Source organism: Argopecten irradians, chromosome 11 (assembly GCF_041381155.1).
Source record: "Argopecten irradians isolate NY chromosome 11, Ai_NY, whole genome shotgun sequence".
Lineage (NCBI taxonomy): Eukaryota > Metazoa > Mollusca > Bivalvia > Pectinida > Pectinidae > Argopecten > Argopecten irradians.
The window spans coordinates 23125979-23143701 of record NC_091144.1 but is presented as its reverse complement, the minus strand read 5'-3'; the positions used below and the strand labels follow the sequence as shown (position 1 = coordinate 23143701).

At 39.7% G+C, this 17723-nt stretch overlaps 1 protein-coding gene across 1 annotated transcript in view; it reads right to left on the bottom strand.

Annotated features, from left to right (window-relative positions):
* The window catches only part of LOC138335038 (phosphatidylinositide phosphatase SAC2-like), a 380613-nt gene that overhangs the window by 7461 nt on the left and 355429 nt on the right, over nt 1-17723 (bottom strand). Inside the window, exons 10-16 of the mRNA XM_069283936.1 lie at nt 12366-12558; nt 10945-11022; nt 9988-10108; nt 7138-7266; nt 6211-6281; nt 5574-5816; nt 4652-4723 (exon numbers count right to left, since the gene is read on the bottom strand). Coding sequence (XP_069140037.1) covers nt 4652-4723; nt 5574-5816; nt 6211-6281; nt 7138-7266; nt 9988-10108; nt 10945-11022; nt 12366-12558 — 907 coding nt within the window. The remainder of the gene's footprint in view (nt 1-4651; nt 4724-5573; nt 5817-6210; nt 6282-7137; nt 7267-9987; nt 10109-10944; nt 11023-12365; nt 12559-17723) is intronic.

Here is a 17723-nt window from a genome sequence, read left to right as displayed (position 1 = left end):
ATCAGGTCCAGGGATGGAGGAGCTGGTGGCTACCTCACAAATACAATACTGATGATTACTTATCACCAGTCAGGATCAGGTCCAGGGATGGAGGAGCTGGTGGCTACCTCACAAATACAATACTGATGATTACTTATTACCAGTCAGGATCAGGTCCAGGGATGGAGGAGCTGGTGGCTACCTCACAAATACAATACTGATGATTACTTATCACCAGTCAGGATCAGGTGTAGGGATGGAGGAGCTGGTGGCTACCTCACAAATACAATACTGACGATTACTTATCACCAGTCAGGATCAGGTGTAAGGATGGAGGAGCTGATGGCTACCACAAATACAATACTGACGATTACTTATCACCAGTCAGGATCAGGTCCAGGGATGGAGGAGCTGATGGCTACCTCACAAATACAATACTGATGATTACTTATCACCAGTCAGGATCAGGTCATGTAGGGATGGAGGAGCTGGTGGCTACCTCACAAATACAATACTGATGATTACTTATTACCAGTCAGGATCAGGTCCAGGGATGGAGGAGCTGGTGGCTACCTCACAAATACAATACTGATGATTACTTATTACCAGTCAGGATCAGGTCCAGGGATGGAGGAGCTGATGGCTACCTCACAAATACAATACTGATGATTACTTATCACCAGTCAGGATCAGGTCCAGGGATGGAGGAGCTGATGGCTACCTCACAAATACAATACTGATGATTACTTATACCAGTCAGGATCAGGTCCAGGGATGGAGGAGCTGGTGGCTACCTCACAAATACAATACTGATGATTACTTATCACCAGTCAGGATCAGGTGTAGGGATGGAGGAGCTGGTGGCTACCTCACAAATACAATACTGATGATTACTTATTACCAGTCAGGATCAGGTGTAGGGATGGAGGAGCTGGTGGCTACCTCACAAATACAATACTGATGATTACTTATTACCAGTCAGGATCAGGTCCAGGGATGGAGGAGCTGGTGGCTACCTCACAAATACAATACTGATGATTACTTATCACCAGTCAGGATCAGGTCCAGGGATGGAGGAGCTGGTGGCTACCTCACAAATACAATACTGATGATTACTTATCACCAGTCAGGATCAGGTCAGGGATGGAGGAGCTGGTGGCTACCTCACAAATACAATACTGATGATTACTTATTACCAGTCAGGATCAGGTCCAGGGATGGAGGAGCTGGTGGCTACCTCACAAATACAATACTGATGATTACTTATTACCAGTCAGGATCAGGTCCAGGGATGGAGGAGCTGGTGGCTACCTCACAAATACAATACTGACGATTACTTATTACCAGTCAGGATCAGGTCCAGGGATGGAGGAGCTGGTGGCTACCTCACAAATACAATACTGACGATTACTTATCACCAGTCAGGATCAGGTCCAGGGATGGAGGAGCTGATGGCTACCTCACAAATACAATACTGATGATTACTTATCACCAGTCAGGATCAGGTCCAGGGATGGAGGAGCTGATGGCTACCTCACAAATACAATACTGACGATTACTTATCACCAGTCAGGATCAGGTCCAGGGATGGAGGAGCTGATGGCTACCTCACAAATACAATACTGATGATTACTTATCACCAGTCAGGATCAGGTCCAGGGATGGAGGAGCTGGTGGCTACCACACAAATACAATACTGATGATTACTTATCACCAGTCAGGATCAGGTCCAGGGATGGAGGAGCTGATGGCTACCTCACAAATACAATACTGATGATTACTTATTACCAGTCAGGATCAGGTCCAGGGATGGAGGAGCTGGTGGCTACCTCACAAATACAATACTGATGATTACTTATCACCAGTCAGGATCAGGTCCAGGGATGGAGGAGCTGGTGGCTACCTCACAAATACAATACTGACGATTACTTATTACCAGTCAGGATCAGGTCCAGGGATGGAGGAGCTGGTGGCTACCTCACAAATACAATACTGATGATTACTTATTACCAGTCAGGATCAGGTGTAAGGATGGAGGAGCTGATGGCTACCTCACAAATACAATACTGACGATTACTTATCACCAGTCAGGATCAGGTCCAGGGATGGAGGAGCTGGTGGCTACCTCACAAATACAATACTGATGATTACTTATTACCAGTCAGGATCAGGTCCAGGGATGGAGGAGCTGATGGCTACCTCACAAATACAATACTGATGATTACTTATCACCAGTCAGGATCAGGTCCAGGGATGGAGGAGCTGATGGCTACCTCACAAATACAATACTGATGATTACTTATCACCAGTCAGGATCAGGTCCAGGGATGGAGGAGCTGGTGGCTACCTCACAAATACAATACTGATGATTACTTATTACCAGTCAGGATCAGGTCCAGGGATGGAGGAGCTGATGGCTACCTCACAAATACAATACTGACGATTACTTATCACCAGTCAGGATCAGGTCCAGGGATGGAGGAGCTGGTGGCTACCTCACAAATACAATACTGATGATTACTTATCACCAGTCAGGATCAGGTCCAGGGATGGAGGAGCTGGTGGCTACCTCACAAATACAATACTGATGATTACTTATCACCAGTCAGGATCAGGTCCAGGGATGGAGGAGCTGGTGGCTACCTCACAAATACAATACTGATGATTACTTATCACCAGTCAGGATCAGGTCCAGGGATGGAGGAGCTGGTGGCTACCTCACAAATACAATACTGATGATTACTTATCACCAGTCAGGATCAGGTCCAGGGATGGAGGAGCTGGTGGCTACCTCACAAATACAATACTGATGATTACTTATCACCAGTCAGGATCAGGTCCAGGGATGGAGGAGCTGGTGGCTACCTCACAAATACAATACTGATGATTACTTATCACCAGTCAGGATCAGGTCCAGGGATGGAGGAGCTGGTGGCTACCTCACAAATACAATACTGATGATTACTTATCACAGTCAGGATCAGGTCCAGGGATGGAGGAGCTGGTGGCTACCTCACAAATACAATACTGATGATTACTTATCACCAGTCAGGATCAGGTCCAGGGATGGAGGAGCTGGTGGCTACCTCACAAATACAATACTGATGATTACTTATCACCAGTCAGGATCAGGTCCAGGGATGGAGGAGCTGGTGGCTACCTCACAAATACAATACTGATGATTACTTATCACCAGTCAGGATCAGGTGTAGGGATGGAGGAGCTGGTGGCTACCTCACAAATACAATACTGATGATTACTTATCACCAGTCAGGATCAGGTCCAGGGATGGAGGAGCTGGTGGCTACCTCACAAATACAATACTGATGATTACTTATTACCAGTCAGGATCAGGTGTAGGGATGGAGGAGCTGGTGGCTACCTCACAAATACAATACTGATGATTACTTATCACCAGTCAGGATCAGGTGTAGGGATGGAGGAGCTGGTGGCTACCTCACAAATACAATACTGACGATTACTTATCACCAGTCAGGATCAGGTCCAGGGATGGAGGAGCTGGTGGCTACCTCACAAATACAATACTGATGATTACTTATCACCAGTCAGGATCAAGTGTAGGCATAGAGGAGATGATGGCTACCTCACAACCATACTATTAGTAGGTCAATGTGATCTGGGGGTCAATGTGATCAGGGGTCAATATGATCAAGGGGTCAATGTGATCAGGAGGTCAATGTGGTCAGGAGGTCAATGTGATCTGGGGGTCAATGTGACATGGGGATCAATGTGATCAGGGGTCAATGTGATCAGGAGGTCAATGTGGTCAGGAGGTCAATGTGATCAGGGGGTCAATGTGATCAGGGGTCAATGTGATCTGGGGGTCAATGTGATCAGGGGGTCAATGTGATCAGGAGGTCAATATCTGATCAGGAGGTCAATATGGTCAGGAGGTCAATGTGATCAGGGGGTCAATGTGATCAGGGGGTCAATGTGATCTGGGGGTCAATGTGATTAGGGGGTCAATCTGATCAGGGGTTCAATATCTGATCAGGATGTCAATGTGATCAGGAGGTCAATGTGATCACAGGGTCAATGTGATCAGGGGGTCAATGTGATCAAGGGGTCAATGTGATCATGATGTTAATGTGATTAATGGATCAATGTGATCAAGAGGTCAATGTTGTCAGGAGGTCAATGTGAGTTATCAGGGGGTCAATGTGATGTGGTGGTTAATGTGATCAAGGGGTTCAATGTTATCAAGGGGTCAATGTGATCAGGGGGTCAAAATGATCAGAGGTCAATGTGATCAGGGGATCAATGTGATCAGGGGGTCGATATCAGGAGGTCAATGTGATCAGGGGGCAATGTTGTCAGGGGGTCGATGTGATCATGAGGTCAATGCGATCATGGGGTCAATGTGATCTGGGATCAGGAAGTCAATGTAATCAGGGGATCAATGTGATCGAGGAGGTCAAAGGCATACTCTCCACACGAAACATCTCAGAACTTGTCTATAAATTCAAATTGAACAAAGTTCACACTTTGAATCTGACACAGGCCAAATACATTTATTGGAGAAAAAATCTATGAAAGTCAATTAAAAGGCAATAATTTTTTTTTGTCCTTTATAAAGTCTGACTGCTTTTTTCTAGTATGTGACAAATTTCTTAAAAGCTCACAATAAACATAAAGAATCTTAAAATATTACCAGGCCACATAGACAGCTCTCTGTGAGAGGAGAAGTATCATGTCCATATCGGATCTATCCGGGTCTCCACAACTGTAAAATATAACCAAATAATTCATTAGAATTTATCATCTACAATTAACATCACTAACCAAACCTTTATTAACTGTCTCCCCAATATTACTTACACAGGATCAGTGTTGATGAGACTCCAGCCTCCTAGACATTGTTTTGGCTCTACAATCAACATCTCTTTACATATCCCTACCAAGAGTTTAAGATTCTATTCCTCACATACTTACACAGGATCAGTGTTGATGAGACTCCAGCCTCCTAGACATTGTTTTGGCTCTACAATCAACATCTCTTTACATATCCCTACCAAGAGTTTAAGATTCTATTCCTCACATACTTACACAGGATCAGCGTTGATGAGACTCCAGCCCTTTAGACATTGTTTTGGCTCTACAATCAACATCTCTTTACAATCCTCTATCAAGAGTTTAAGATTCTATTCCTCACATACTTACACAGGATCAGCGTTGATGAGACTCCAGCCCTTTAGACATTGTTTTGGCTCTACAATCAACATCTCTTTACAATCCTCTATCAAGAGTGTAAGATTCTATTCCTCACATACTTACACAGGATCAGCGTTGATGAGACTCCAGCCCCCTAGACATTGTTCTGGCTCCACAATCAACATCTCTTTACAATCCTCTACCAAGAGTGTAAGTTAAATACTCACACAGGGTCAGCGTTGATGAGACTCCAGCCCCCTAGACATTATTTTGGCTCTCATCCAGCCCCCTAGACATTATTCTGGCTCTACAATCAACTTTTTTTTACAATCCTCCACCAAGAGTTTATGATTCTATTCCTCATGAATATATACTTAAAACAGTGTCAGCGTTGATGAGACTACCCTCATTTAAATACTCACACAGGGTCAGCGTTGATGAGACTCCAGCCCCCTAGACATTGTTCTGGCTCCACAATCAACATTTCTTTACAATCCTCTACCAAGAGTTTAAGATTCTGTTCCTTTTCCATCAATTCCGCCACGTCTTCCTCTTCCTCTGGAGTTGTGTTACCAAGCATCAGGAACTCCTCCATGGTTACTGGTCGCCCTAGCATCAGATCTATGGAAGCCTGACGGTAACTGTCTTTGAACCTGAGGTAGTACCTAGGCAACAGTTGATTGAAGTTAGGCTTACAAGTTCTATGTATACCGGTAGAACATTGACAAGAATTCAGAAAGAGTTCTTTTGCAGCTTGTAATTTTCGTGATTTCCATTTTAATACAAGTTTGTATGAATAAACTTTTCACAGATAATAGAATATTGAATTGAAATATCTTTCACAGTAACTAAGGTAGATATAATTTTGCAATGAGAAACATTCAGAAACTTTTAATAGTTGCAAAATTTGGAGAAATAAATCACATGAATGTTGTTTACAGTACCTGTATATGGTAGTAATATGCTGTTTTTATAGAAAGTGAAACCCAACTAAACAGACAGATGAATTTCAGATAAGATGTTTAACTACATAATGTATTGTATCTATATTATATATACCTGTTTGCGGAGTTCATTCCATCTTTCATCATTCCTGAAAACTTTCGCTCACCAGTCCTGGTAAAGTCACCCTTTAATGTGAGGTAAAAAACCCAATGAAAATCAGAAATTAAAATCTCACAAGAATACAAGAAAGGCCAAAAAACTCTTTTTTTGTATTTTTTAGCAGTCTCTCTGACTTGAAGATAATCAGGATTTGCTGTACATTTCATTCATACAGTTACACAATGCTTTTGCATCTGTAGGGCAAAATCACAGATTATCATATTGGTTATTAATTCAGAATTTCAGTCAATCTTCAAGTTGTCTCCCTGGAAATAAAATTATATAATGTACAATTTTAAAATTTATTCAATATTGGCCCAAAATCTCATTAAACTTTGTATCTAATATAAAGATAATTGTTAAACGTGTGCATGCTGGAGTTAATTGAGATCTTACGCCGGCAAATATAAATACTAGAATTACCTGGTATTTCTTATTCTTTCACATTTACCAGGTGACATGAACAGTACAGGTATAATGTTTCTGACGGGACACTTAATGTGTGTTTGATAACCTTGGAGGAGATTGCTAAGATATCCTGTATGTTTTATTTACTTAATCCCTCCTGCTCCCCCCAAAACCACTCTTATCTGCACATTTATCGGGCAGAACAACATGTTTGATGTGAAAGCACATGCACCAATGACATTTACCTGCTATAAATATTAGGAGACACTCGTTCCTTATAGAAATTGAAAGGAACATAAAGTAACAGAAAGTTTAACTTTGAAAATAAAAGAAAAATTGGAAAAAAAAATCAAAAAAAAAAATCAATGAAACCTTATAAAAACTGAAATAAGTTCTGGGAGTAATTATTTTTAGTCTTGCCATGCTTCTGATAAAGGGTTTACTTTTAAAGATTCTCTGTATCCAGTACAGTACCTTTAGAGCTGCTGTTCCCGCGTACTGTCGGCTGATCACGTCACCATTGTTGGCCCAGAGTTGTTGGAATGTTAGCTTACAACTCTGTGGAAGGTTCTCCTCTGGGGCCAGAATACCAAGCTTTCGACACTGGAACACCAATAACACCATATGATTATATAAACATAATGAACAGCATCAAAGAAAACCATTTCCAGCATTCTTAGTACTGCTTTATACTAGTTCATTAAAGATCAGACTACTTCAACAATTATATCCCTGCAGTTTATGTACCAAGGAAACCATCATGGATTTGCAGACCTCTTAAAAGCTATGACGTAATCAGTGTCCCTAACCATTTATCAATGAAGTTGAACACAACTTTTAAACTTTGATTGTATTAGGGGTCTGCTCAGGAAAACAAGAGGCCCATGGGCCTTAACGGTCATCTGACTCATGGCACAAAATAACAAAGTCACAGTATAAAGTATTGGTTAACGATTAATATAAACAATACAAGGAACTCCTTTGTTGAATATGTAAGTTTCTGAAATAGGTAAATGTCATTTGTTGAACAAACTTGGTAGCCCTTCATCCATATATTGTTGTAACCCATTCAAGGATTAATATAAGGAGGAGTCAGATTTTAAAGCCAAATTTCAGCAAAGCCTCCACTGTACTATCCCCATGGGTCTTAACTCGGTCCTTTATAAAGTATGATTGTCCTCACCTAAAGTACCCCCTTCTGAATCAATTAAAACCCCTATAGACCAATTTTCATTGAGATCGGAGACTAAACCCGAAAACAGGAAGTGGGCCAGCGGCCATCTTGGAATACCAGAATCTTTACGAAATGTTTGCATGTTGTTCGGCATCAATTAAAACCCCTATAGACCAATTTTCATTGAGATCGGAGACCAAAACCTGAAAACAGGACGTGAGCCAGCTAAAATAAAAAAAATTAGCCCTTAGGGGTTGGACCAGACTTATTTATATAAAATATGATTGTCCTTCCCCAATGATGTTTCACACCAAATATGGATGAAATTCATCCAAGGATGAAGGAGAATTAGGATTTTAAAGCTAAATTTAAGAAAATATCCCCATTTGGGGCCCCACCCCTCTGCAGCCCCTAAGGGTCGGACCAGGCTCATTCATAAAAAAATGATTGTCCTTCCCCAATGATGTTTAACACCAAATATAGATAAAATCCATCCAAGGATGAAGGAGGAATAGGATTTTAAAGCTAAAATTAAGAAAATTTGCCCATTTGGGGCCCCGCCCCTCTGACCCTAGGGGTTGTACCAGGCTCATTTATAAAAAATATAATTGTCCTTCCCTAATGAAGTTTCACACCAAATATGGATGAAATCAACCCAAGGATGAAGGAGGAGTAGGATTTTAAAGCTTAAATTAAGAAAATTTGCCCTTATGGCGCCCCACTCCTCAGCCCCTAAGGGTCAGACCAGGCTCATTTATATAATACAGTATATGATTGTCCTTTCCTAATGATGTTTAACACCAAATATAGATAAAATCCATCCAAGGATGAAGGAGGAGTAGGATTTTAAAGCTAAAATTAAGAAAATTTGGCCTTGTGGGGCCCCACCCCTCAGCCCCTAAGGGTCGGACCAGGCTCATTTATATAAAATATGATTGTCCTTTCCTAATGAAGTTTCACACCAAATATGGATGAAATCAACCCAAGGATGAAGGAGGAGTAGGATTTTAAAGCTTAAATTAAGAAAATTTGCCCTTTTGGGGCCCCACCCCTCAGCCCCTAAGGGTCGGACCAGGCTCATTTATATAAAATATGATTGTCCTTCCCTAATGAAGTTTAATTCACACCAAATATGGATGAAATCAACCCAAGGATGAAGGAGGAATAGGATTAAAAGCTTAAATTAAGAAAATTTGCTCTTTACGGGCCCACCCCTCTGACCCTAAGGGTTGGACCAGGCTCATTTATATAAAATATGATTGTCCTTCCCTAATGAAGTTTCACACCAAATATGGATGAAATCAACCCAAGGATGAAGGAGGAGTAGAATTTTAAAGCTTGAATTAAGAAAATTTGCCCTTTTGGGGCCCAACCCCTCAGCCCCTAGGGGTCGGACCAGGCTCATTTATATAAAATATGATTGTCCTTCCGCAATGATGTTTCAAACCAAATATGGATGAAATCCATCCAAGGATGAAGGAGGAGTAGGCTTTTGTATAAATAGTCTTACGCACGACGCACGGCGGACGGCGCACGACGACAGACAAAACACGATGAAAATAGGTCATCCTGACCTACGGTCAGATGACCTAAAAATAAAATCCATATTGAACATCTGCATATCAAAGTTTTATGCATGAACAATTTCAAAAGAGGATGCATAAGTTTTTGATGGAAATCTATAAAAAAAAAATTCAGTAAACAGTAAACAGACAGATGGACAGATAGTCGACAGACAGACACAGTGTTTACCACAGGGCTCCAGCATTTCTTATGTTAGACACCCCTCCCCTCCCCAAAAAAATATATATAAAAAAAAACAAGAAAAAAAACCCAGAAAGCAATGAAAAATACTGTCATGCAATTAAAGTGCCATATTTGTCAAATTAATTAGCATGTTTGTTAATTAACATTACCATATGCCAAATATTGGAAGAAAAAGTTACTATAAATGATTTACTTGCATGCAACAATATGAAATAGAACTTTAGATTTTTTTTAGTTAAAAAGAACCTGCAAGGCACTGAAAACTAGTGATTGAAAGCTAGTTCCTGATACGATTGTTATTTAAAAAAAAAAATACAAAAAAAGTACAACTGAAAGTGAAGTCGCTTTAATCAGTAGTAATTTAGAACAGGTAAACATCTTACCTGTGTCTCCATGACGATCCTGGCGATGGCCGTCTGTACTACATTGGTACGGTCTAGACAGTCTACGCAGTTTTCACGGAACACGCCACGCTGTTCACAAATCATGCCTTTTCTGTCGACCCTGGGAAAACAAACAACAGATTTATCATGTACAAAGGTACCAGACTCCATTCATGGCTCTCCTAGGTTAAAGGTCAGCCCAATTAAGCTTTAATTTTTTTTTTAATTTTTTTTTTTTAAATCCTTAATCAATGTACAGGTAACATGGAACTTCAAGTGCAATGTATGTATCAATGAATTCGTCCTTTGTTACAATGATCTGTTGGGCTGATATCACCAAATAGACATATCTATCACGTATATTTGGAGTCAAATCACTTTTCATTTGGGAAACACATAAAAAGAATAATTACAATGTCTTTCTTCATACATGAGGGAGTTATCTCCCTTTACTATCATAATTAAACTCCCACCAAGTTCCCATGTTTCATGTTTATTTTGTTTCTTCGTACCAGTAGCTGTATCAGGAGAGAAGGCTATATATATACCTGATATCCAATCTTATTGATATTAAACATCTTTTTGTCAATCAAATCTTTAGAAATTGAAATTGTTATGAGTATAAAAAAAACAATGAGTATAGATAAAACAATAAAACAATGAGTATAGATAAAACAATGAGTATAGATAAAACAATGAGTATAGTTAAAACAATGAGTATAGATAAAACAATGAGTATAGATAAAACATTGAGTATAGATAAAACAATGAAACAATGAGTATAGATAAAACAATGAAACAATGAGTATAGATAAAACAATGAGTATAGATAAAACAATGAGTATAGATAAAACAATGAGTATAGATAAAACAATGAAACAATGAGTATAGATAAAACAATGAGTATAGATAAAACAAACGCACAAATAAAGAAAAAAAAAAACATTCCACACTCACCAGCAGTATCTCATCCTCTTTATGATATCGTTAATACCGTCTGTTAAAATCGACACATTTTCAAATTTCATACCACGGCTGAAAAAAAGGTAAAATATGTATCAGATCTATCGTGTTTTGTAACAGTTTTATTGCAAGGCTTAAACTTTTATTTGGGGAATGTTTCACCCTAATTTATTCCATGGGTTACTATCACCGTCTTATCTTCACCACAGGACTAATTTATAGCAAAACAGAAGGCTTGGTATGTGACAACAGATATACAGGTAGTTTGGTGCTTTTTTGTTTACCTATAGGCCTGTGACTGGTTAGATTTTCATTCAGAAATGCCATCAATTTTGCTATGATATATCGACAGTAGTAAGATTCTTGTACAGTCAAACCTCGATGTATCGAAGTTCAAGGGACCGACAGAAAAACTTCGAAACATCGAGACTTCGAATTATTCATGGTTGGAATTAAACCGAGTTTTTTTACCATTACCAACTGTGGTAGGTGTGTACATGTTGTCTCCGTTCCGTACACTTTATAAACATTCTATTTAACACAAAAAACACAAAGTATGTAATAAATCACGTGTATTGCTATCGTAAGCAATATATTATAATCAAGACTTACGTGTACTAGGCCTAACCCATATGTACATACATGTGGTGCCTATTGAAGCGATGGTTAATATTACAGAATGAATATAAAAACGAAAACACGTAAAAACGAAACTAAAAAGGAGGAACCGAAAGCGCTACAACACCTACAAAAATACTTCAATTTAGAATGATCGATTTGCTCCAGTATTTATGCCTAAGTTTTGGATAGTCTGGTTCCCATCTGCGAATGCTCGGATAGAATGTAACAATTTTGAGTATGAGTTACTATATTATGTGGCACGCTATTTACATATGTACCATTCCGTAAATTCTACAAACCGCTACCAATGGCGGCGGCGATCATCAAACTCGACTAACAGTATCTTTGTCGTACTAATGATTTTAATAACGACGTAGCTTGTAAAAACAAAGCACCTGGTATCGGCCTGATCAGTGATATTAATAACTTGATGATATCAAGTAAGTAACACAAGCTGTCATAATCCCTATTGTCCGGCGAAGGGCCGTCGCGAGAGAGGTGTGACAGCACGCCGCGGGGCATCGGCGAACACCTGATCGGTACAGGTAAATTTTTATTCGAATCATCGAGTGTCAGTTACCTATGATTCTATAACAAATGGCTCATAAAAAAAGTTTGATTCATCAAGAACTTCGATTCATAAAACTTCGATTCATACATGGGTTTGTTAGTAATGTTATATAGTGAATAAATTCGGGACCAAGCAAAAAGTTCGAAACAGCGAGAAATTTGTTTCATCGAAGTTCGAATCATCGAGGTTTGACTGTATTACATTTATTTTGAGACTGACTTACCAGTACTCATGGAAGTCAAACATGACATAGGTAATATCGGGAGAGTTGTAGGTAAGGAGATGTTTGAGGTAGGCGTCGCTAATCGCCTTCTCCTTACCACACAGCTCGGCCAAATTAATGGCCACGATAGACCGGTACAATGATAACTGTTCATCGAAGTGAGCCTTGAACGCTGTGTATGTCTCCTGGTCATCTGTAAATAAATTAAGTTTGATATTGGAATTTATGATATCACAATGAGAAATCTATCTATGATATAAATGTTTCTTCATGACCATGACAAATTAGGATATTGACTGCCATATATACAGGGATGTGTTAGAAGTATTTTGGGTAGGGTTGGGAAAAATAATTTGATACCAACAACCATAACACATAAATTGACCTATAATCAAATATAGGATTATTTCAAGAAATCAACACAATGATTGTTATAGGCCAAGTGGGCCTTTTCTAATTGGCATGATAAAAAATATTGTCAGATTGGCATTTTATCACCAAAAGGCTTAACTATAGAAGGATACAGGCCTGTTAGGCCTCTTTCTACTGGATGTATTCATTGTCAAATATAAAGTTATCATTAGGAGTTATTTTCTAGCTGGGGATTAGAGTCAGGATTTCACTAAAATAAAACAATAGATATAAAGCAAAATATTAATTTTATGAGAGTAATGGAAATGTAAAATTCTCAGAATACCAATGATAAACAATAGCAACAATAATATCATTGTCCTCATGTAAACAGAGAATTACGATGTTTAAGTCAACTGATTAAATATTAAGATCCAAAATGACATAAGATTTCACTATTCTAGCTAATATAACATTACAGCGGGTTGTCTAATTCACCTGTTAATGAGAGTTTATGTTAAAACAGTACTGCGGGGCATACTTAACATGTACCTAAATATGCACACCTATAATTCAGGTATGTTCATCAACCAGTATGGAGATAGCTATGGCACGTACACCAAGCATGTGAAGTTTTGTGATGCTCTGAATACATTATTTTTTCTTGAATAATGTGGCTAAAGGTCATTGAGTATGACTCTGAACTTTGCACTGCTTGAACATGTCTATTTTGATAATAAGTAAACGGTAAATAATTCTGTTGTCATATCTGGTGAGTTTATCGACATGTTAACAATCAGATTTTTCTTCAGAGATCAAGTGTCATCATGCATGTTCAGTACTTGTAAGGGAGGCTGGATGTAAGGATTGTTCACGTGCAACTACATCAGGTCAGACAGGTTCATTTCTCAAACTCCTGCCAGAAACGCCAGCTGTAACTGTGACAGCATATAAAATATGCAGGTTGCATTTCAACTTTAGATTTATTAGGCCACCATATTCTATAGGGATGCCGAACGTCAATGTTACAAATTCTACTTATAAGAGTAAATTTGATGCAAAAAATATCAAAACGGAAATATTTAAAAAATATTCAATGAGAAATGATCCAAAAATTTTATCCACACATTTTGAAACTTAAAATTTTCTTTACAAAATTGCACCTTAGTTGACAAATATATTTATCAAAGGTTCATTATGCTTCAGGCCATTTTCCAGATGCAAATCAAGTTTCAATCATGGAACATCTTTCCTTAGCAGGAAAAATTGAGTAATATGCTCTGGAAATGTGATTGCTATCAGAAGTTCTACAACAGCTATGTCTTTGTTTCCCCAATCTTTCCTACATTAGCACAGACTCTGAACCAGAACTTTTTAGATGAGCTTTATCTTGTCGGACACATATAAACTTTAGTTGCATTAATTGTTGACGAGCTACATCAGGTGTGTATTTCACCTGTATTTCACCTGTCATGTGTACCTATATATATGTACCTGTATAAATTATCCCACCTCATTAGCATTTACATCTCAATTAAAACTGAACAGCCATTATGTTTCTTATCACTTGGGAAATGATGTGTTATATGCCAGATAGTGGAGGTAATATCATCTTGAGCCATACCAAATGGTGGTCGGTAGTTTTTAGAAAGAAAAGGATGCTGTGGAACAATTTTATTTTTCGCGAGATTATATGTTTTCCCATTATTTCGGAAGCTAGCTTGAATGCAAATTCAAATGTTCTGATAGGTAACACAATGAGTGATTGTTGCATATGGAATATTAGTGTGGAATAAATTCCATATTCAACAACTATGAGTCATGTGAGACTTAGCTGTTTCTACTACCATTATATATACACTTTTAGACAACAGAAATTCGGTCAGGATAAGGTAATGTGTATTTGCCAAGCTATGCAAATAACGTGTAGTAATATTTTCATATTGACGCAAGGATATATAACCACAGACTCTATCTCCAATGCAACAGCATTTTGGATGTCAGTTTGTGATCACACCATAGTATGACGTCACTCGATAATTGACAATGTTGAAAAATTATGCCGTGGCACGTAAATAACTGAGGAATAATTCCATGTGGGTCTGTTGCAAGGTACTGACCACTGGTCAGCAGTTTTTCTCTGGGTACTCTGGCTTTCCTCCACCAACAAATCAGGCACATCCTTAAATGACCCTGGCTTTTAATTGAATGTTAAACTAATAAAATCCAAACCCATACATTAACAGTTAATTGTCAGTAATTAAAGGAGCCCTTATGTTTATGTATTTGCAAATATGTTAATAATATTAAGTGAACTTGCACAAACCAGTAGCCTCACAGGGCTTCCCATCCAATAACTATGGTATAAAATGTTAATCAGATGGATTGGTTCAGTTAAACTTTCTACAGAGTGAAGTTCAGAAGTACAAATCACATTGCAAACAAGTCTCGTCTTCAAAGGTGAGAACAAAATTAAAGTAAATAAAAGTCTGTCAATAAGTAAGGTCAATATCATGAAACCAGATCTGTACAGTATAATATCAAAATACAGCAGTGTCGCTCATCAATCTTGTCAAACATTATTCAATTATAATTGGGGTATTATGATGATGTAAATGAGTGTATGATTGATCTAGCTGTGGCATGTTTTTTGGGTATAGGAACTCAAATTTTCAAAGAAAAGTAATTTCTACATTGACCTTGGATCGATATATATATTATGATATATTAAGTGCTTCACAAAATATCGATGAACGGTGGTTACCAGTAAAGTATCCCCAAAAGAAGAGGTTGATTTCATTAATATATTGGATACTTTTTGGTAGGTTGGTTGGTTCATGTCTTAATAACAGTGAAGGCCATTTAAGGACGGCCTATCGTGTATGTGGTGTATTGTGTAACTTGTGTGTGTGAATGTCGGTAGGTTTTGGGAGGCTGTAGTACAGGAATGTTCACAAAACCTGCTGAGTATATGGTGCTGCCAAAGACATCCAATAACACATCTAATCCAGTTACATTATACTGCAGACAACGGGAAAACCAGTCGTTCCACTCTCTTTATGCTGAGTGCTAAGCAGGAGCAGGAATTACCACTCTTATAGACTATTTGTGCATCTCGGTCAGGGACAAAACCCAGTACCTTCCTCACAGGGACTGTGATACTCAGTCAGAGGACAGAACCCAGAACCTTCCTAACAAGGACTGTGCAACTCGGTCAGAGGACAGAACCCAGAACCTTCCTCATAAGGACTGTGCAACACAGTCAGAGGACAGAACCCAGAACCTTCCTCACAGGGACTGTGCAACTCGGTCAGAGGACAGAACCCAGAACCTTCCTCACAGGGACTGTGCAACTCGGTCAGAGGACAGAACCCAGAACCTTCCTCACAGGGACTGTGCAACTCAGTCAGGGACAGAACCCGAACCTTCCTCACAGGGACGACTGTGCAACTCAGTCAGAGGACAGAACCCAGAACCTTCCTCACAGGGACTGTGCAACTCAGTCAGAGGACAGAACCCAGAACCTTCCTCACAGAGACTGTGCAACTCAGTCAGGGACAGAACCCAGAACCTTCCTCACAGGGACTGTGCAACTCAGTCAGAGGACAGAACCCAGAACCTTCCTCACAGGGACTGTGCAACTCAGTCAGAGGACAGAACCCAGAACCTTCCTCACAGGGACTGTGCAACTCGGTCAGAGGACAGAACCCAGAACCTTCCTCACAGGGACTGTGCAACTCAGTCAGAGGACAGAACCCAGAACCTTCCTCACAGGGACTGTGCAACTCAGTCAGAGGACAGAACCCAGAACCTTCCTCACAGGGACTGTGCAACTCAGTCAGAGGACAGAACCCAGAACCTTCCTCACAGGGACTGTGCAACTCAGTCAGGGACAGAACCCAGAACCTTCCTCACAGGGACTGTGCAACTCAGTCAGGGACAGAACCCAGAACCTTCCTCACAGGGACTGTGCAACTCAGTCAGAGGACAGAACCCAGAACCTTCCTCACAGGGACTGTGCAACTCGGTCAGAGGACAGAACCCAGAACCTTCCTACAGGGACTGTGCAACTCAGAGGACAGAACCCAGAACCTTCCTCACAGGGACTGTGCAACTCAGTCAGAGGACAGAACCCAGAACCTTCCTCACAGGGACTGTGCAACTCAGTCAGGGACAGAACCCAGAACCTTCCTCACAGAGACTGTGCAACTCAGTCAGAGGACAGAACCCAGAACCTTCCTCACAGGGACTGTGCAACTCAGTCAGAGGACAGAACCCAGAACCTTCCTCACAGGGACTGTGCAACTCAGTCAGAGGACAGAACCCAGAACCTTCCTCACAGGGACTGTGCAACTCAGTCAGAGGACAGAACCCAGAGCCTTCCTCACAGGACTGTGCAACTCAGTCCTTCCTCACAGGGACTGTGCAACTCAGTCAGGGACAGAACCCAGAACCTTCCAGAACGAACCCAAAACCTTCCTCCCATTCTCTAAATGATTCTGTAATACATAATGAGTATCTCCTTATGAATGACTGAATAATAAGTTCACTTTCAGCAGTTTAATTTATAGGACTAATTAACATCAACTGTCAGCTTTCTCTTATAGGAAATGTGATGTTGAGGCATGCATGTACACATGCCAATGCAAGCATACAAAAAAATACTTAATGCAAATTAGGTGGTGTATTTTTTAATTGACCTCACAATGTTAGGTTATCTATATAAGGATTTACATGTATATGGATGCTACAATATTACCTGAAGGCATTGCAGGTATATACAGTAATGTAGAGCTGGTATATTAATTCAAACTTCTGGAATTGCGATACCAAAACCTAGTAAAACCAAGTTAATTCTCCTATATGCATTATTTGCATTCATTATATGCCTATGGTTTGGGTGGTTGTGGGATATTTGATGCCTAACTTATAATACTACCTCACTGAACCATACTGCTGAATACATCTAGATTAAACACAGTGGTAGTATTATAGGTCTGGTACATT